Source organism: Coturnix japonica, chromosome 1 (genome assembly GCF_054131305.1).
Source record: "Coturnix japonica strain WE chromosome 1, WE-NBRP24, whole genome shotgun sequence".
NCBI classification, from domain to species: Eukaryota; Metazoa; Chordata; class Aves; order Galliformes; family Phasianidae; genus Coturnix; species Coturnix japonica.
The window spans coordinates 94,256,300-94,278,832 of NC_140663.1; the positions used below are offsets into that span (position 1 = coordinate 94,256,300).

At 43.8% G+C, this 22,533-nt stretch overlaps 1 protein-coding gene across 1 annotated transcript in view; it reads right to left on the minus strand.

The window, feature by feature from the left end:
• The window catches only part of ADAMTS5 (ADAM metallopeptidase with thrombospondin type 1 motif 5), a 44,464-nt gene extending 38,614 nt beyond the window's left edge, over window positions 1-5,850 (minus strand). Inside the window, exon 1 of the mRNA XM_015881917.3 lies at window positions 4,158-5,850. Within this exon, the coding sequence (XP_015737403.2) occupies window positions 4,158-5,111 (954 nt within the window). The 5' untranslated portion in view covers window positions 5,112-5,850. The remainder of the gene's footprint in view (window positions 1-4,157) is intronic.
• Window positions 5,851-22,533: the final 16,683 nt, after the last annotated feature.

Sequence of the window (22,533 nt, forward strand, 5' to 3'; positions counted from 1 at the left end):
AAATCTCAGAAAAGAGCAGTCTGAGTTCAAGTACAGTTTGCAAGTCACAACTAATACGTTTTTGTGCTGTGATAAATAATCTGGCACGTATTCGTTGCACTGATAAAAACCTGAAGACTGAAGATAACCTGCTTCCAACTTCAGAGAACTGTTAATGAGAAGAACGTTTGAAGCAGATGAAATTTGCTGTTGACTTTGCATACGTGGAGAACAAAGTGAGCTAATATCTGAGGGTACAGGGCTTATGAGCTCTTCTTCCTTCCCACCACACAGCCACACCTGTACCACAAAGCAGAGTGGGGTCTCACCTGGCCACCAGATGATCAAGTCCTAGCATCTCCACACTGAGGATGATGCTCTGAAGATGCATATGACCTAATGATTTACATCTGCTGTCAGGGACTCTACCACAAAGTAGTCCAGCAGCAGGGGATTCATGTACTCTCTTGGTTGTCAAGGCCAAACCACTTTAACAAGAACTTTCATGTTATTTATTGTGGTTTAACCCAGCAGGTGGGTCAGCACCACACAGCTGTCCATTCACTCCCACATTCTCAATGGGATGAGGTAGAAAGTCAGGAAAAAAAATAAATAAAAAATAAAAATATTTATGGGTTGAGATAGAACTGCTTCCTTAGTTGGAAAAATGGAAAATAGTAATGACTATACATATATATAAGAATGTGTATAACACGCAGAGCGCAAGCAGCCATTTACCACACTCTGACTGATTGCCAGCTAGCTTCTCAAGCCGCAAAGAACATGAACTCCCACTCCCTTCAAAACTCCTTATGCATGATGTCATAAAAGTATGGAATATCCCTTTGGCCAGTTGAAGTCAGTTGTCCTAATTCTGTTCCCTCCCAGCTCCTTGGACCCTTTACTGAGAATGGCCTTTGTTCTGCACAGCATTGCTGAACAGCAACTATATGAATCAGAGTTTTATCAACATTGTTTTTCTACTAGAATCAAAAAATTGCATCATACCAGATACTCTGAAGAAAGCTATTCCATCCCAACTGAAACTAAGATACCTTTCTATTACATCTTAATACTGATAAGTCAGACCCCTTTCATATTTGATACACGCCATACAGACTGAGTAACAGATCGGCATTACAAGGAAAATTAGATTTGGGGAATTCAAAATAATCACTGTGGAACCCAATTGAGTGACAGATAATTCCCGCGTTCATTGATGGTTATAGGTGTAACAGTAACCAGATCTGTTATGGTAGCTTTTCTGGTAGCTGCAGCTGCGATTCACTGACACTAAGGGATAGATAGGGTTATGCTGCCCTTGCCCCTGCTGATTGATAGCAGTACAGAGCATCAAGACAGCTTTTACACCATCATCTGTATCACGCCAAATGGAACTCAGGTACATATTCATTTACTATTTGTTATGCTCTGCAGCACAATTGCTTTGAAACACTTGCCAAATTAGATACATATTATGACCCAGAATTGGTGAACCTCCTTCAAAAGATTTTCTTGCATGGGAAATATTTCCAGCATGAATGATGATTATAGTAATTTAGACCTCTCATACTAATTTTACCATACAAGAGAGCTTCCAGCATCCTTGGTCTATCAGTGGTTATTAATTTATCTTGAAACAATTAATGATGATAGAAGAGGAAGAAGTGGTGGTGCTGAACTGTGAGCAAACATTTCAAGTCAAAATAAGATCTGAGTCAGTGTCACTACAGAATAGAGATAATTATTACTTTGGAGCCTTGTATGGCAACAGGCACACATAACTGAGATTCTAGCTTCATGTCAACAGTTACATACAGCTGAGGATGCGGGCTCAGCTGACAAACTATGTGCAAATATTATCCTGTTGACGTAGAGACACAAAGTTTGAGGTGGCCTCAGTTAGTAAACAAAGACGGAAAATGTACCTCATACATTCACTCCATGCCTCAAAAACAAGCCATTTAGCGGAAGACATCTGGATGTTCAAAAATTAGCATGACGGTATTCAGAGCCCATCAAAACAGGCAGCCATGGCTCGGCGTCTCGTAGCTAAGCAACGCGCTTCATACATTCAAAACATAGTTGTAAAAGTGGGATCCTCCTGCCAACTGCTGCCACTCTCATTGAAAAGCTAAACTGGAAAAAATCTTGCTCGAGCTCAAAGTGGGGCAGTTTTCTGCAGGAAATATCCCTGCTCCTTTTTCATTCTTTAACCCTTTTTTGTGTTTACATTCTAAGATGAGCAAATAGATTCATGTTGACATTCTGACTGTAAGCATATAAAGATCGTGTGGATTCCCTGCAAAGAACATCATAAACACATGTAGCAAGAAACTACAATCCTGTCCTTCCTGAGCCAAATACTGATGTGCAATGCCAAACAACGCGCCTGTGCATGCAGCCAGTCATCAGAACAGACTGTGTTAGCCTGAATTGCTCTGTTGCATGCAGTACATGTAAACCAGGAAAACAGGCATGTACCTTTCTTTTCCAGAGTACTTACGTCCCCAAGCAACAACACAAACAATATTTGCATCTTAAGAGTGGGAGGAGACCAGGGGAATGATGACACTTAGTTGATGTACTGCATGCATCTGAAAGCAGCAACTCTGCCCATGGAAGATGTGTTGCTCAGGAGTAATTCAAAGCCAGTTACTGATCAGCACTCTTGTTCTGGAATGAGGGCATCCATGCAAAAATCATGGATAAGCATCTGCAAAGCAAGTGCACTTTAAAGCCACATCCTACCCTAATCTAAAGAAGTCAAATCATTAAGCTAGAACTCACAGCCTACCACCGTAGGAGTTTCTGAACCACAATAAATCCCAAGGAAATAAATGGGAATTCTGGCAGAGACATGCATCCTTTAGTGAAAGAGTGATGGATTCTGGCCCAAGCTTAACCAATAAGCCATTGGAAGGGATGTTTATAGCAAAAAGAGAGAACACTATGACCCACCCTAGGTAGCCTGCTTTCATTCAGATTGTAATGATAAAAAAAATGAAAGCTTGCAAATTGGAATGATGGGTTTTAAACTGCTAAAAAAGGCTCCAGTTGCACAAGGGACGCCTGACCGACACAGAACCTAATGTTTCAACTATTTACAGCTATAAAAGCAAGCCAGGCACTTTTTTCTCTCCCCGCCCCCCCCCCTTCTGGAGCAACTCCTTCCACAAACCATCTAAAGCATCCTTTTTGGCAGGCTCTGGCAATGTAGAAAAGCAGGAGTACTCGAACCAACGGAAAGTCATGCCGTTATTTTTTTCATACTTGAGGAAGAAAAAAAAAAAAATTAAAAAAAACACCAAACCCAGACCGCTGAGGGCAGAGTCTTACAGAAGGACTTCATTGCATAAACTCTACCACATGTCTACTACAGCAATGTCCCGTAATGACCTCTGGCGATGCAATTAATCAGTGAGTGGGTAGGGAACAAGGCACAGATCCGTGTGGCTCAGGCTGGTGGGTTCTGACCTACGGGTGGTTGGGACACTCATGTCTCACAGCGGAGCAGGATGCTGCATCCCCTCACCACCAGCCCAGCTCACTCCACTTCTGCAGCTCTGTTTGCCTGTGGTTTCCATTCGCGCCCTACCCTTCAACCACAGAGCAGCAGCCAGCTTCCAGAGCAGCAGAGCTGGCCTGTCGTGATGGAAATAGCCTGTCAATCCCCTCAGTGAGGAAGTCTCATGTGCTTTTATAGTGCCCTGCATGGGTTTGCTAACAGCTAAGCAGGTTCACTGGGGGACCAATATGGGTTGGGGAGTGGTCCCCTTGCAGAGCAGATCTCTTCCTGAGAGGGGCTGTGTGTGACAAGCTCAATGGGAAAGGACACAGCGTCACCTCCCAGGGGGAACAAGGAAGATGGCTTTAGATCTGGCAAACCACTGCCTCTCTGCCCTGGCAGTGGTCCCAGTGCCATGCTGAAATGAATGGCCTTGCAGGGAAGGGGAGACACACCAACACATACACGACATGTTGGTTTTCCAGCCCCACTTCCATTCCAGTAGATGCACATCTGGGTGCCGACCCCCGGGCCGCAGCACTCCCCAACCACAGGGACAAGGACGTGGGCAGGCAGCAGCCGCCAGACCAAGCATGTGCTGGACAGCGGCCGCACCGCCACAGCCCCATGAAGTGCCATGCACGGATGCCGGGCCCTAGCTGATTCCTACCTCGCGGGTGAAGAGGATGGCGGCGTCGTAGTGCTCGTCGTGGTCGTCATCGAGGCGGTTGTGCTGGTGCTGCCACTTGCAGAAGTTCTTGAGGGTGGTGGCGGCGTTGCGGTTGACCTCCAGCCCTTTCTCCTTCTCGCCCAGGACAACCACCTTCACTACGGCCAGCCGCACGTGGTTCTCCAGGCTGGCGTGCGCGTAGAGCCGCGAGGCGATGGAGGCCAAGGTGAGCAGGTAGTGCTGCAGCCCCTTCCCGTACTTGCGCGCCATGGACGCGTCGGCCACCAACAGCAGCTCCACCTGCCGGGCCCGCGACACCGAGCGACGCCGCCTCCGCTTCCGTCGCCCGCTCTCAGGAGCCGTCGCCGCGCCGGCCGGACCGCGGGTCTCGCAGCTGGGGCGGGCGGGCAGCGTCTCGAAGCTGAAGCGCTCCCTGCGGAAGAAGTGCGGGGCGCGGGCCGGGCCCTCGCCGTAGATCCGCGGGCCGCCCTCCTCTTCCTCATCCTTCTCCTCCCCGCCGCGCCGCGCCGGCTTCACGGTGTAGCGGGCGCGCCCGACGGCGAAAAAGCCGTCGAGGCCGCCGCAGAGGTTGAAGACGGCCAAGGAACGCGGGTTGCCGTCCACCGTGCCGCGATAGTAGCAGCGAGGCGGCCCGCCGTTCCGCGGCGCCCCCGGCGCCTCGTCGCGTTCCAGGTCGAGGAGGAAGCGGCGGCCGCCGGCGTAGAGCACGAAGCCCGCCCTGCCGCCCCCCGCGTAGGTCGGGTCGAGGCGCCGCACGACGCCGCTGGCCCCGCGGGGCGGCCCCGGGGGAGGGCCGGGCCGGGGCGGCGGCGTCGTTGGGGCGGCCCCGGGGGGCGGCGGCGGCGGAGCTCCGGCGGCGGCAGGTGGCGGCGGATGGGCCGGGGCGAAGGGCAGGAGGGCGACCAGCAGCAGGGAGAGCGGCGCGGGGAGCATGCCCCCGGCAGCAGGGATGAGCGGCGGTGGTGGTCGCAGAGGACGGGGAGCGGGGGGGAAGGAGTCGGGCTGCGGAGTGCGGAGGGCGAGGAGAGAAGGGAGAAGGAGGCGGGGGGGGAATAACGAAGGAGAAGAAAGTTCTGCCTCCTGAGCGTGAGTCAAGTGTGAGCGGGAGAGGGAAGGATGTCAACAAAAGCCGCTCGCGTGTGAACTTTGTGTTTCTCTGCAGGGAAGAGCCAGGAGCACATGGAAGGAGAGAGAGAGGCGAAAATCGCAAATCCCCGCTGCTGGGGAGGCGGAGGGGGGAGAGAGGGAAAGGAGGAGAGAGGCTCGGAGCCGGCGTGCAGAGAAGTTTGAGCGCTTCCCGCTCCTCTTGCACTTCTCTGCTGGAGTCAGCGGCTCATCCCCATCAGCGGCAGCAGCGGGACGAGGGCAGCTCTGCTGCGGCTCCGCGCTCCCCGGCTCCGGCGGCTCCTTCCTTCCTCTGCCCCCTTCGGTTTGGAAGAGAAGGAGAAGAAGGGGAGAGGAGAAATTCAGGCACCAAACACCGCTTCGATCGTCTCCGGTGAGATGATGGTTAAAAAGGGAAAGAAAAAAAAAAAAAAAAAGAAAAAGAAAAAAAAAGAAAGAAAAAAAAAGCCGAAGAAGCGGAAAACGTCCCGGATTTTGGTACGAGCCCCCTCCTCCCCTTCTCCTTTCTGTTGTTGTTGTTGTTATCCCCAGTCTGCCGATGTGAACAAGAGGAGAAGGGAGAGAAATGTGAAGATGAGAGGAGGTGGAACAATGAATTTATAGCGGAATGCCATCCTGCAATGGCAATTTCAACAATTCGTCACTGCAGGCTGCCTCTTAAAGGGAGAGCTTCAAAACCACCACTCCCACACTTCCTTCTCATTTAATCAGACAGAGAAACTTGAGGGGCGGGGGGGAGGAGAAAGGAGAGAGAGGGAGCGAGGGAGAGGGAGGCAGGAGGGAGGAAGCCGGGGAGGGGAGAGACCGGCAGAAAATGTTTGTGTCTGAAAAACACCGCGTTTCCTTTGGATCACTTAAAGCCGCAGAACTGCACGGTGTGCGATACTTCGCGAGGGATCACCTCGAGTCCTGCCAAGTTTCCCCTCCGCTGCAGCCCAGGCTGGGAGCTGCGGGGCTCGGAGGGGAGGGAGCGTCCCGCAGCGCTCCGGGAGAGCCCCCTGCCCCACGCTGCCCCGCTCTGCCCGTGGGTTCTGCCCCTGCCCCAGGGCTAGCGGAGGCGGCACTGGGCTTCCTCCCTTTGTCCCCGCGGCCCGCAGAGCCCAGCCTGTCATTATGGGTCGGCAAGCTGTCATTTCACTGCGGCGAGCTGCCATTACCCCGAGCCCCCGAGGAGGAGGAGGAGGGAGGGCGGGGAAGAGTTAATGCTCTCTGTGACCTTACGAGTGACTTCAGATGCTCGGCTCCCCTCCCCCCCCCCCCCCCCCCGCTGACCGACACGCGCTCGGTCCCCTCTCCTTCCTTCCCTATCCCCGCGCCAGACGGGGACACCGCAAAGGGCAGATGTCCGGGTGCACTTTGTCATCGGCTCTTTCCGCGCTGACACTGCCTGCAGGCAGAGGGGACAGCACAGAAATCCCCGCTGTTTCCTCTTCCTTGTGCCTTTGAGTCCCGTGGAGACGGGTGCCCGGAGCAGGTGCTCTCTGGCTTGCAGGACGCACGGAAGGATGCGGCTTCCCCGTCTCCTCCCAGCCTCTATCGGCTCCGCAGCCCTCCGCGGGACGCACGGAGTGATGCGCGCACCGGCACCGCGCTGAGCGGGCCGGCGGTGCTGCGCTGTGCAGAGAGCAGCTCAGAGGGAGGAGCGTTGGAGGCTGCTCTCGGAGTCCAACGCGCTATTGTAAAGAACGGGTTAACTCACACCACGAGCACTTCGCAAATTAATATTCCCGGGTAAATTACGCATTAACATATGCCCGATCTGTAATTAGATCGCCCTGAGGTTATGCTTATGAAATATTTAACGCACCGAAGGTTTGCAGGTGTTCTTTATTCTTTTTTTTTTTTTTTTTTTTTTTTTTTTCTTTCCCATTTTTTTTTCTCTTTCTTCTGGAAACAAGGAGACATGCAAACAAAAGTTCCTTGCTCAGACACCCGGTGCTTGTTTTTCTGCACTTCAGCAATTTGTCATCACCAAAAATTCTTCACCAGAGTCGGTAAATTCCATAGTTCAGTCCTATATCTGGGAGGTCACTTGACGTTTTTGGGGCATCCATCCAGAACTCTTCAATTTTTTTTCAAATTTAAATATTTTCTTGGTTATTTTAAAGTAACTCTAAAGTTAAAAGAGATGATTCTTTTTCTGTTTTAAAAGGGGGAGAAAGAGACAGAAGTGTAAGGCGTGCTTTGATGAAAAGAAGAACCTGTAATTCACCTTTCGCTTTTTCTTGGATGGCTCTTACTTTTCCTTTGAGCCTCATGGATATCTCTTCAGCAACGATGTTTTTATTGACTTCAATGAGACCAGATCAAGCCCTGGATTCACATATATGTCTGTGTCCAAACTCCCAAATGCCTTTGGGAGTTATGCTAAGGATGAGATCTGGGATAAGGAATGTAGTTTGGATAGCAACCTCAGAAACTCTCATTAAAAAAGCGTTAGTTTGTCCATGAATAGGCATATAGCTCACAAGAGGCCAGTGTAATGTTCTCCTCTGCTACAGCGTAATTCCAAATGTCCAGCTAGATAGCCTAGGAAAAAGAGAAATGCTTAGAAGGGTCAGAAGTAATTGAATGGTGCATCTCAGTGCTTGCCTGTTGTCTTGTCCTTGATTTCCCAAAGGAGACAAAAAGGCTGGCTAAATGTCCACAATGCTGCATTTCACTAATCAAGGATCCAGGCTTTCCAGGAAGATGCAGATTAACCTGTTCAGATTACTCCATGGATTATGAAGTCTTTCCTGTATAGATTTCAAAACTGTAGTAACTCATTAGTGCAAGAGTGGAAAGTTAGGTCAATTCAATCATGCCTCATCTAACAGGGGGATACCTCTTCTAGCTTGAGAATCTTGAAGGATAAATCACTTAAACAAGTTGTCTTCTTTTTCCCCCCAAGTTTGCCCTCTTAGACCCTTTTTACAGCTACAGCATTCCCTTTAAACAAGAAAGCCTGTTAACATGTCCTGAGTTGTGGATGGCACTAAATCCTTGTCAAACAGTTCTGACCTGGAAATCAGAAATCTGACCTTTCCCAACTGAGAGATAGAGAGCCACAAATCCTCAATTATCTTTAAGACACAACACGAGTTTTGTGCACTTTGGACCAAATTCAATCCTGATGTGAAAAGATGCAGTCTCCTTGAGTCTCCAGATCTGCAAGCTGCTTACATTAAGGCTGTACATCAGTCCATGGTTTTGTCCATGAGACTTAATTCTTAATTAAGCTTAACTAACTCCTGTAGAATTAATTTCTCTTCAGGATTTGTTGTTTGAGTGTTAGGAATGCCTGATGTTTCTATCTAATTGCACAGTGAGATGAATTGCTATGGGACATACTTATTTTTTTCTATCAAGTTGTAGGAAGATTGAATGAAACCCAAGAAATCCATCATCTAAATATATTCTAAATTAGCATAAAGAACACAGTCAAAGGGTGGGAACTGGACGCGGATTTTGGGAAATTCCTGTCCTTGAATCTACCTGTTGCAACATGCTTCCTAACATGGGGCTACTTGGTCTCTCCTGAGAACAGAGAGTCTTTGTTTGCTTTATGGGACATTTTCAGTCCCATTCAGCAGGATCAAGCTCACTTGCAACAGGAAGCTGTTCAAATCTTTATCTCCCACAAATCTATCAGTGATATTTCACCTCCTTTCAAATCTGCCACATTTTCTTGGCCTTGACAGGATTTTTAGCAACCCAGACATGATTATAATATTAAGTCTATTATTTTTAGATATTTCCTATGGTGATGCATTAAAACCACTGAATACGCTTATTTCTCAACTGCTCATTATTAAATTAAGTACTCATTATAAATCATTTTTGCAAGGAACATTTACAAATGAATATTTTTGGTTAGTTTTCTGAAAAAGTCTAGATAAGCCAGTGTTTGGACTAAGCTGTATAGTCTTTGACTCCCCCTCTAGAAAAACAGCATAGTCAACACCGTCCCTTACTTTGAACTGTGTGTATTTCTGTGGCTTTAATGCTCTTGGAAACCCATTTAGAATGGAGACCTCCCGGTAGCTGTTTTGACTGAGTCTATCTCTTGCTTTCTGACACTGATGTAGGTTTGTGGTTGATAAGTGAGCCAACATCACCATTACTGGTGTATCCTTCCTGCCAGCCTTACCAAATGAGTCGGGAACTGAGTGGTTCTGCACATTGAGCTAACCTATCATTCTCATACTGGATGTGACAATGGCAAATGCAGTAGCAAGAAATTTTCTCTTGGCTGCACATTCTCTCATTTTCAGGGCTGTCATTTCCTCTAAACAGATTATCTTTTCTATGGAGCTCAGGTCCAAGTTTTTGTAGACCCTAAATTATTTATCTAAGCATCAAATAACACATACCTCAGAAAACCCAAAGAATTAAAAAGTATATTCATAATGAAATGCATAGTGAAAGCAGACTGGGAGGAGTAAGGCTGCTGACTGAGAGCAGCTCTGTGTAGAAGGACTTGGGGTTTCTAGTGGATGAAAAGCATGACAGAAGCCAGCAGTGTGCTCTTACAGCCTGGAAGGCCAACTGCATCCTGGGCTGCATCACAAGAGCGGTGGCCAGTAGAGCAAGGGAGAAAATTGTCCACCCTCTGTTCTACTCTCATGAGACTCCACCTGGACCACTGTGTTTAGCTCTGGGGCCTCCAGCACAGGAAAGATGTGGAGATGTTGGAACGGCTCTGGAGGAGGGCACAAAGATGATAAGAGGGCTGGAGCACCTCTCCTCTGAAGACAAGCTGAAGGAGCTGGGCTTGTTTAGCCTGAATATCCAACTTTATACATGGATAGATAGTGATAGCACAATGGGGAATGGCTTGAAACTAAAAGAGAGGAAATCTAGGTTAGATGCTAGGAGGAAATTCTTTCTTCAGAGGGCTGCCAGGCACTGGCACAGCTACCCAGAGAAGCTGTGGTGCCTCATCCTTGGAGGTGCTCAAGGCCTGGTTGGATGGGACCCTGGGCAGCCTGAGCTGGTGGGGGGCAGCCCTGCCCACACAGGGGTTGGGGTGACGTGGGCTTTGAGCTCCCTTCCAACCCAAACCATTCTGCAGTTCTATAATTCCATAACTCTATGAAAAGACACAGACTGGTGTTCCCAGGTATGTGAGCTCCTGAGTGGCATTATCCAGATCATACCTTCATGTCCCTGACAAGCTATGACTGCTTATGACCACCAACCTTTGTTGCTTTAACTGTTTAGTATTACAATAAAAATGTCTTCCATTACAATAAAATCACGAACTTAAAGTAGTTCTATTTAGCAAGAAATGCTTTTTGCACAGCCACAGCTTTAAGGCAAAATGGTTTACTTGCTTCTTTATGGTCAATGACATCTTCAACTACAGCCATGTGGGAATGAAGGAGACGCCTTTGGCTTGGGGTTTATGTTTTTATAAGTGGCATGTGTAAGTAATGTATCAAGTGCATAACAGTTCCAGCAAGCTAAAAACTTTACATATGACATCAACTTCATTCTTCTATAAGGACTAAGGAGGCAGCCTTAAAGGGTGTTAAAACTGGGTTGGGCACACTTTAGATGGTGATATTGTTTCAGTGTAACAACACAAGAATATTGTGGATTCATGGGTACAGTATCAACTCAAAAAAGGAAACTGTCTGGGGCCTGGCTAGAAATCAAATTGTTAGGTTATCCACTTAATGAGGAAGGAAAAAAGGGGAGCTAGTGAGATTTCTGTAAGATTAATCATATATAAAAATGTATCACATAACAAAAGGGTACCTCTTGCCCTGACAGCAGGATCCAGGGGAGAAACATGTTTGCTGATCAAAAGGAGCTGTGACAATGTCCAGTCAAGGAGGAAAAGAAGACACAAATGACAAATTATATTTCCTAGGTGGAATGGGGCCCTTCACCTTCCTACAACTGATGCAGTGAGTGAACTCGCGTAAACCATAACATGAATGAATGATCGTGACCATTGAACCTACCTTGAATTTTGTTTTAAAACACAGGTTGGGTGGAGGTAGCATTCTGCAGGAAGTATCAGATGTTAGCATAGTATCAGACTATCCTTTTTTTTCTTTTTCTTTTTCTTTTTCTTTTTCTTTTTCTTTTTCTTTTTCTTTTTCTTTTTCTTTTTCTTTTTCTTTTTTCTTTTTTCTTTTTCTTTTTCTTTTTCTTTTTCTTTTTCTTTTTCTTTTTCTTTTTCTTTTTCTTTTTCTTTTTCTTTTTCTTTTTCTTTTTCTTTTTCTTTTTCTTTTTCTTTTTCTTTTTTTCCTGAACAGGAGCAAAATAGTCAGAAGGGTAAGATGTTAAACTTTCCTTATAAAAAAGTGACACTTGCTACAAAAACACACACACAAGAGTGCAAGATATGCACATGATGCATTCTACAGCTGTTCCTTCAGAAGACTAGAAGGCCTGAAAAAGTCTGGAGTCTAGTTCATATGAAGAGCAGCAGACATTTAATTAATGTCAGATCTAGAATTTTACAGCCAATATGTGGTCTCTGAACATCTCTGCTCTAGTTAGCAGAACATCTGTAGTAGAAAAACAGAACTTAAATAAATCTGAGTATACTCATACTCCTCTAAAACTTACCCCCTTTCTATCATTATTCCTTTAAATATTTTTCCACAGATTCATATGTTCAGTTTCTCCCTGCCCTCTCTGCTTCAATGAGCTGTGTCTAAACAAAACTCAATTCAGTATCAGTTTATCAGGCAAATAACCATCCCTTCCCCTCTACCCAAATCTTGTTCATTCTTTTTTTTGTGCGTAGGCTGTGCATATGTTCTTGCACGTGTCCTGAAATAGGTGGGTCTGAAATACTGTGGCAGTTATTATAATAAAATAAATGTCTGAAATAAGTTTTTAATTTTTATTTATATATATATATATTAATTTTAAATACACATATTATATAATCAAATTCTCAGTTAATGCAAATTGGGATAGTTCCATGTGGGCAAACTGTTAGAGGCACAGCTTTATGAATTCACACACCTATAAATGATATTCCAGTACTGTAGGTGGAATATCTTTTTCCATGTCATCTGAGGCATAAACCAGAAAATGTACTTACCTAGACTTCAAAGTTAAAACTGAAAGGGAGATTAAAGAGAAATTTAAAACAAACATTCAATTGCCAGATCTCACCTGGCATTAATACACACACAGCACCACTTAAGATATCAAGTTCTGGTTGCCGTGTGCACAGATTTTTCCATCTAAATCCTGGTTGCCCTGAACATGGGGAGAGAGAATTTTAGCAGGTTCTCAGAAGCAGGAATTGTTGGAAGTGCTGTCAGGTGGCACCGCTGCCTGGTGCAGACCTTCCTGTTACTTGTCCTCATTCAAAATACAACCTCTGGCACAACAGGGAAGAGTCTGCTTCTGCCCCCACAGACATGTTTTTAACAGCAACCCACATGTAAGAGCATTCTGTGAGCTTTGTTTTGCCCTTTGTCTGAGAAGGCACAAGAAGGTGCACGTGGTGCATCTGCGGTAGGGTGGTGAATATGCTTTGGAGTTACTCTCCCACTCATTTCCACTTACTATGCTCTGATGCTTACTAAGTAGAGCATACGAATGGGATCTCTTAGGGATAAAACTAAACCAGAAGATATGCTTTGCTTGGTGTGCAAGGTCTATCCTGTTTTGCACTGCTCTTCCTCCAAATGCACTCCTTGCAAAAGCAAACAGTCATACTGCTACTGTTGAGAAACACCAGGACACAAACAAGCTGCAGTGTCAGCCAAATGCTACACAATATCCCTTCTCTGATCAAATATCTTAGACACTTCTGCAGGCTTGGATGATTTACAAAGAAATTATAAGGGAACACATTTGTGAGAGAGGGAGGTAGCTTTTTGAATACACTTTGCAGTCCTTAATGGTGAAAAGTGCACATTTTAATGATCTGCACATATCCTGTAATGCATATATTTCCGCCAAAAGGGCAAGGAGGTCCACGTAACATTTAAATGCGTTGTTCAGCTTATTTTGGGGGCTTAGATGGGTCTCAAGAGGTGCATAAGGCTTATACTGGCCTTGGGCATAAGGGCACAATTCACCCTGAAAGAAGAGATCTAACATAAGTCTCATCACAGCTGCAATATTCATTTCTGGAATGCACCCAGCAGGTCTTATCCAAGCCACTACAGACAGGCAGTTTGAGTTTTTCCAGTTCCTAATGATTACACAGTATCCTGGAGTCAGTTGGACAATTTCCACCAAGAGTGAAACTCTTTGTATTTAATATCCCTCTAAAATACAAGTGGTATAAGAGAAGGGCCTCAATCTTTTCTTCTTTTATTGCTTGTGTTGAAAAGGGTTAGCCCACAGGGGTTGGAGCACTGGGCAAAACTACAAAATATGCAGTACATCCTGTCACACCAAAGTGGGCAGATCCCCTCCAGTAGCAACTGGACTGGTACAATGGAAGACTTTGTCTAGTTTTCCTGTCCGTACAGTACTATAAGTGTGCGTGGTATTTCATTATGGTTTCCATTTCAGGAAGTGAAATGGTGGAAATCCCTAAGTATCATGACTCCATTTTCACCATTGCTCCAGGGGGATCGGGGGTGGGGTGTAAAAGGAGTGGGCAAATCTCATTGGAGCTGTTATACATGATACTGTAATGTACAGCAGGAAATTATATCCCACTCTGCTGGACACCCAGAATACCATCAAGTATGAGTCCTGACAACCTTCAGTTGCTATGCTGCAAAGAAATTTTCAGATAAATAAAAAAATGGTGTGCCCAGAAGATATCTCATATAGGCAAAGCAAAGAATAACTTAATCTTAAGTTGGTTTGAGTAGCAAGTACCATCAAAATCCATGTGTCAGAAACTCCAGAAAGACAAAAATCAAAGCAGCTCTGCTAGACAACAATCATACCTTCACTATGCATCATTCTACAAAATGTCATTCCTACCTCAACTGACCTGGAATAGATTTACAAAGCAGTGCACAAAAGACATGCACCCATGGAGGCAGCTTATCTTTAAACACAGTATAAAAACCAGGGTGTTAGAGTAAGGGCAACCCAAATCTCTGCTCTTCTATTTAATCCAAGTTACAGAAAGCTTCAAGACTGTTTCCCAAATTACCTGCCCTCTCTCAGAACCCTTCTGCATCTCTGTTCCCCTGTCTGTTATTTTCAGATTTTTATTTTTTTTTCTCCCAAGAGAACATTTTGAAACATGCATGTCATGGTCCAGATCATAACCACACCAGGCAGCCTTCTTTCCTCCTTGACATTTGTTAGGTTTTATATTCTCCAATATGAACTGAAAAATGTGTGTAATCAAGCCCTTGCCAATGAACAGCATGACTTTCTATGGTTCATAAAACTCACCCTTCCCCTGTGTAGGAAAACTGTTCTCTCACAGATCAGGAGGTCATTACTTCAAAACACAGAAACCATATGTTGACGTGCTTAAAAAAAAACAACAAAACAACAAACATAACTAAACAAAATAAGGAACAAAACAAACCTTCTTCTCCTACCCATTACCCTTCTCAACAAAACCCCACCTTTTTCATCCAGGAGAACTGACGAGTGTGATCACCATACAGCTTTGGTTGCTGCTGCACAAGGAAGGCTGACTGTAAGCACCATGTTTGTCTTTGGCACCTGTACGTCATCTTGTCATCAGCTTTGCCAACTACTAATGTGGTCAGTCTGCTATGTTCCAGGCAGTGAGAGGGCAGAAGGACATTAAGGGGTACTTTGTACATGAACATCTTCCCCTGATGTGACTGGGAAGGTCTTAAAACTGAGACTCCAGGTATATGTATGCAGGAGTGTGCAGACATTGTTTGGAATCAGCGTATGTTTGGGCTTGAGAGTGGCCACATTCTCACACCCAGAGTAGTCAACTTGATCCACAGTGTAATGATGACAATGGACTTTTCTGATCTTGTCCCTAGTTGGAACAGATTTTTTCTAAGAAGGTTTAGAATCAGGACTTTAATATTTCTAGGGAAGAAATGACAGCCTTTGGTAATAAGTTTAATAAGTAACCTTAATTGTTTAAAAGGTTCAGGTTTTAGTCTGAATTCATTTAGCTTCTGTGCCCAGTAATTACACTTCATTAATCTTTTGCCTGTTAGTCTGAATAATCTGCTACCTTTTCTCTTAGTAAAACTACAGATAGCAGACATGACTAACCTTTTTTGGGGGGGAGGCTAAAAGGCAATAAAAACCTTGTGCCTACATAAACATTGATTTATCAAAGCTGCAGTCATCCTCAAGGTCCCTCTCTTAGCCTCCTTCATTTCAGAAAAATCCCCTCTGAGTTGTGGCTATTGTATTTGGGTATGGCAATACATTTCACACCAGTGTAAAACATACGTACAACTTAGCTTGCTGTAATTGTGTTGGGCAGAGCATCACACTGGGAACTCACATGGGCTATTAACTGCTGCAACTTCTTCCTCTCTTTAGAGCTTCTTCAGGATCTCTGCTTCTCTGGAGAGCATGTTCCTCTTCCAAGTCCAGGGCTCACCTTCTTTGTGTCCAGATGTATTGCTTTGTTCAGTACTTATTCTTCAGGATCCTAAATTCATGTCAACAACTAGCCTGTTCTAAAGTTTATACTGCCTCCTGAACTTATTTTATGATTCAATGTGTATTTCTAGGTCAATGATGATAAATATACCATACTGTATTGTGTCAAGAACAATTGTCTTTCGTAAGCAGAAGCAAAGTCTTGCTTGATAATGAGCACTTCTTTACAATCACATGTTGAGGTCTATCAGTTTTCAACAGTCAAAATTTGCTGCATATTTTCTATGCATAGGCATATCCACATGAACCACACTAAGTAACTACACTGTTATAAGGCTGATTAATAGGTTTCTGTCTTACAGTGACTTTCTTCTTCTATTCATCTCTCTGCTAGAACGTTAGTGACTGTTTTGAATATTTCTGCTGGGGTCCCACTGAGCATAATCAGGCTTCCTGAGTAGCACTGATAGAGACATGACCTCATCCCATCTCTGTTTTGTCTGCTCCTACTTACATGCTTCTACTGATAGGGTTCAAACAGAACCTCTCTCCTTCCTGTACCCCTTAGAGACACCAGAATAACCCATCCTTACCTTTCTGCATCTTCTGAAGTACTCCTGGTAATTTCTCATAGCAGGTTTTGCTTCTCTTGGAAGGTCTGTCTACACTGTTGTGCGAGCTTCAGTTCATCACTCCACTCATCTACTAAACTTAGACCTATTTCTAGTGAAGAGCAATATAGCCGTCTCACTTCCTGACATGTTTTAAGAATTAAGGGGAAAAATATTCAGTGGTAGAAGAAAAATTTGCATATTCCGAATAAAAAGCCTTATTACATATCATTGCCTACACAGTATTCTCCATTTCTACTTCCCTTGGGGAGTCAAGGCTGAGTGTCTATATCCATTTTTTTAGATCTGTATATTTATTAACGTTGATATAGTTTGCATTACAACAGGACAGGGAATTATGATGCAACAGAGTCTTGCTCCCAGTTTGCCCATGACTGCATTAATGACTGCATAAAAAGGCAAGGCAGTGACATATCAGACTGTTCTCTGTTGTATAGCCTTTATAGGCCTCTCTCCTCTCTCATTTGACCAAACCTGTTTTAACAAGTACTCGGAACAACTAAGCTCAGTTGTTCTTGCTGTTCTGTCCCTGTAAACCCAAAGTGACTCCTTCACATATTTCTCCCAAAGCAGTGACACGCACGCGGCAGAGGCAAAATTCCAAAACAAAGTAAGTAGACACTGTTGATCCATGAAAGCCGCATGAAGTTGGAGCTCTGATGGCTTTCATTATGTTGTGGTATGAGCACTCTCTATTCACATGGCCCAATGAATTTTAGTAAGCTCAGCCATTATTTTGTGTTTCAGACTATCTGCAGACTTAAGGGCAGAGTGTGTGTGTATTTATGCATCTGTACATGGGGTAAATAATTTCATTCTTCAGAGCTGTAAAGCAAATATCTCTCATTTTCAAGCCTCCATAGTTATACTTTGCTGGGATAGCAGGGAAACACTAGAAGAGTTATTGGTCAATAGCTCTTATAGTAAAAGTTAGTAATGTTTCCCAGTAGTAAATGTTGTGGGAAAGACATGAATTCCTTTCAAGTTCTGCATCAGATTTCTTTTTTTTCCTCCAATCCTTCCCTCAGATCTGGGGAATTCCAAAAAGAAGGGTTTTCATACTAAAACCAAAGCTATCTATATTGTAAATGGAACTGTCAAACTGCTGTTTTTACAATGTGTGATTCAGAGAACTCAGCCACCCACATGCGAGCTGTAACCACGAGAGGCAACACTTCAGAGCATCCTATCTGAGAATCCATCTACACGGACATTTCAGACAGACCCGAGGCTCCTTTTCTTCTTCTCTAAGCTTCTTGGACATAAGCCAGCTCTAATTTAGAAGTTCTGCAGACATGTTAGCTCAGTTTTGTGCTTGAGCTAATATCAAAGCTCTTGCAGTCATCTGGATTGAGAAGATGCCTTGTAGGTAAACCTCAGTCCTCAGGTGATACAGAGGCATGTTGCCTCCATGAATGTCAGAGGATTTTTACCTCAGAAGAAAAACAACCAAGGGAGTATGTGTTTCTCTAGTTTCTGCTATGCATGTAGCATAACCCTTCCTCTTGCCCAAGTTTTTTTCGACTGAACTGATGCTTATTCTACACTCAGCTTCATAGTGGCTCCTTGCACCCTGCAGACTCCCTTGGGTAGCTCAAACAGCTCCCTTACCACCCCCACTCTTATCCCATCTTTCATTTCTTTGTACCCACTCATATCTGGACAAAATCCAGTCCTCAACTGAAGCTTGTAGGGCTCCTTTCCTAATAATGAGCACTTTTACAGATAAGAAAAGTCCTGCATCACAAGAGAAAACAACTTAAGAAAATTGATAATCCAATAAGATGCTAACCCCTTGCCCCCTTGCCTGAAATCATGTGTCACACCCAGAAGAAGCAGTGTCGAAGACTCTTGTCTCTTGGTCTCTGCAGACAACAAGTTTGCACCTGAATTGGAAGTGAAATCTTTTCAGGAAAGAGACACCAGCTCCAAAATATGGTAACAAATCCTTTATTTAGTTTTGTTGAATCCCATGGTCTTGTGTTTTCATCCCTCAATCCTCCTTACCAGAGGAAAAAATCTCCAATAATTTGAACACATGTATGCTCTTCACTAACTCCCAACAATGGTAACTTGTTCCATATTCTCAGTACCATTTGCATTAAATAGTTCTGCCATGTTCCCTCCTTAGTCTCAGTGCAGAGAAACAGATGGGTAAACAAAGTAAAGAACAGCCATGTCTCACTGCACTTGGCTTTGTTTTTCTGTTTGTTTGCTGTTTGTTGTCTGTTTTTTGTTTTTTAAATTTATCCAAACTGTGAGACTAATTAGGTCACTTTAAAATAAGGGAAATTCCTGTAAAACCTTTTTTACTTCTTCAAACAAAACAAAGTATGGAAGCCTTCTGAATTACAGCATGTAAACTGATGGGAAGATAAGATAGCCTTTGTTTTGTTTGAGGCTTAGAAAGATACCCCAGGTAAAGTTCCTTGTTGTTGGCAGCCTACTTACCTTACCAAGATGGAATTTGAAGCTATCATTAAGCCTTTTCTTTTTTTTTTTTTTTTTTTTTTTTTTTTTCAACACACTTTTACAGGAGCAGGATGAAAATGCTGGTGGGAAGTCATTCTGCATGAAGTTTACTGAACGATTATGAAAATTCTTTTTATTTTATTTATTTATTTATTTTTTGCTTAAATAACTGCATATTATAACTCCTCTGATTTATTTATTTATTTACTTTCTAACAAGCCAGACCTATGGATATCTATATCTGTTACATTATGTTGATACAGCCTTAACCTTTGGAAAAACTCACCCAAAACCAAACGTTCTGTAAATAGGGAGGACTCCAAAAGACTGCTAGGTAGCGTTTTAATCAGTGGCTGAGACAGCTGGTATTTTCCTGACTCAGGTGACTGCTTAATGATTATTAACAGTATCTAGTGACTGTGAATGTTCAACCTGTATTTGCTTTCCCTCCTCTTTTGCTTCTGACTGCCTCCACTGAAGAAAGGAAAGAAACTGCTCAAAAGTCTGGGAGACCTCTGTGACCTTTCAAGTGCCTTTGATACACTATCCAGAATTGTTAAAATGCCACTAACAGGTGCTGCCTCTAGGTTCCCAATTGTCTCTGTCGCAGATACAGCGTTTTCTGCTTGGGAGACATCAGTAATGTGACCTTCTGCTGCCCTGGCCAGGAGGCTTGGTTGCTTCTTTTCACCTTCTTCCAATGTCTTTGAGGCTGTTTGCCTTCAGACATGTCCTGCAGGGAAGCACTGATGGTTGCTGCCAGCTTAACTCCAAGGGACTGGGGAGGGAGCAGAAGTCAAGTCAGTGGGGATGGACAGCAATAGAACAAGGAGCAATGAGAGAGAAAGTGGAACACAGGAAGTTCTATACAAACCCAAGGAAGAACTTCTTTACTGTCAGAGTGATGGAGCACTGGAACAGGCTTCCCAGAGAGACTGTGGGGTTTCCTTCTCTGGAGATATTCAAGACATGCCTGGATGCTGAAACGTGCAGTCTGCTGCAGGGAACAACTTTGGTAGTGGGGTTGGACCAGATGATCTATAGAGGTCCCCCCCAACCCATGCAAGTCTGTGGTTCTGTGAAGACAGGACCTACTTCTTGCTGGGATTGAAACTAATTGTAATAAAAACAGACAAACAGAAAGCTTTCACAATATGGTGAAATTGCTGATGGTTGTCTTCTATTTTTATTTTTATTTTTTTAATTTTTATATTTTAAGAGTGGGGATTTTTCCTGTTTAGCATTAAACCAGCAGAAATTCCTCAGTGAAAAATAAATACAGATTTGGTACCTGGCAAGGCAAATTTCTGCTTCTATAGGCTTAATAGACTGCAGCTTTTGGTCTGGAAACCAGAAAGCTCTCCAAGCTGAATGCCCGCAGCACTGCATTCTTGAAATATGCATTGCCTCTGGAGTATACACAAAAGCCCATAGACATTATGGCTTTAGTACCAGGCTTGGTAAACATGCATTTTCAAAAGCTAGCTTTTTATATCCCACCACTGCTATGCTTTTTTATTGCTAGTTTCTCTACTCCTCTAGCCATCAAATCATCACAGCAGGAAGCTAGACAGATTTAGTAGATAAATATGAAATCAGGCTAATAGCAGGTGAAATTATTCATGAAAGGACTGGCACTAGGCACAGCATCTTTGTCACAGCATCTGGGACTCTCACAGTCACTTGTGGTGTGGCATTGCACCACAGGAACATTTACAGTACTCTGCTTTTCAAGCTAGGCAGATGAAAAAGTCTGGCATTTTAACATCAGGCACTGTGGCCAGACGCACATGGGAAGTCTAGCCTAGAGGCAAGGTGAGGCCAACTGTGAAGCTGCTTTCATTTTAATAGGGGTAGAAAGTTGCCTCAGGAAGTAGTCAAGTATGGATACATCAGGCTGACCTGGGAACACTGTAACTTCCATTACTGTAAGTTCATTTCCTCCCAAACCACTGGCAGGCCTATGGAACCAGAACAGGATGGGCTGCAGTCATGGCCACAGCAGGTGCTGCACAGGTCCTGCTGCACCACAGGTACAGGTGCAGGGCAGCTCCAGTGAGCAGTAACAGAAGGCAATACTAATGCATCTAATGATCACCTGGCCTCACTGTTTATCTATGATAGATCCCCCAGGTACCTCATGCTGTTCTGAGCCTTGTCTTCTGATTTTTTGCTGTGTGTGGAGTCAGAATTTTGCCCTTCTGTCCTGTAGATTCACAGACAAAGAAATGAGCAGGCAGGCCAGCAGAATTTCAGCTAGACATCCTGGCTGGACATCCTGGGCTTCAAAGCTGGGAGAAACGAGGAATCTTGCAGAACTCCAATTGTCTTTTCTTTTGTTTTAGTTCTTGGATTTATTGAGGATTTGCTGATTGTGACAGAAGATGATCCAAACTCCAGAAGTGTCCAAGCTTGAAATAAGTGGGAGTTGGAGTGCCTGCAAATTATGCATATGACAGCTTTTGGGAAATTGCAACAAAACCTTTTTCACAGGTTTCCATGCTCACATTCCAAATAAGTGCCTGAGGCCTTTCTGAAAATTCTAAATGCCATTGAAAGTCATTGAGAAATGGCTGTGGTGTTTTCTAAAATCCCAAATAATTTAGGAATACGTCCAGCAATACTTTGGATTGGTATACTTTGGAAAATTCCAGCGATGTGGATTTATTGTTCCAAATCAGAGATGACTTTGGAAAACCTATGAAAAAGACAGACTTTTTAGATCTTTTGGAAGACCTCAGATAGAGTATTTTATCTTTTCATGCCTCCTACTATTCTTTGTTTGCGTCTTGGAACAAAAGAACTCTTTGGTACCCAAGAAACTTCAAGCACAGGTTTTCTTAGTTATGCAGGTACTCATCTAAAAACATGTGCCTATTGAATCTATTGATATTATTGTATGCTACTGAAAAAAGTTATATTGTTTTGTGCATTTGATATTAGGACTTTGCAGACAAATATACAGCTTTGCCTAATAACAGTAACTGAAAAAGTAAGATTTCACTAAGCATTAATTTTATGTGACACAATTTTATTTTTATCATTCTGTTTGCCCAAACAAAAGCAAACTTGCCCTGCATAATTTTTCCTTTGCTGATGTTAGTCTTACAAATATTTACTGACTCACCTAACCTGGAGTTTCAGCTAAAACAGTTTTTATCCAGCTAAATAGGGTAATTTAAATGGCCATATAATATTAAAAAGAAGAATTTTCACATACCTCAAAATATAAGTTTTACTTTTAGTAAAAGGGAGAGCAATTTGTCACATTCCATCTTGAACCATGTTTTATTTTATAATGCAGTAAATAAATCTATCTCACTAGCTATCAACTCAAACCCAACTACACTGACTTTGGTATATGGTCAGCCTGTCCAGAACCTTATTCTGTTTTTTTTTTTGTTTTGGTAGAGAAATTGGAGGAGATCCATCCCACAGGACAAGGGAGGCACCCACTGTGCTAGCTGTCTGAGAGACCATGAGCACGTGAGTGCTACTTGTAAGGATCTTTTCTCCCTGTTCTCTCATTTTAGTTTTGCTTTAAAAAAATGAAATATAAAGATATAATACCATTATTCACAGTAAGAAGGAAGCTAGCACTATATCCTTCTTCATCTTAGGCCCTGCTTTACATTTTGATG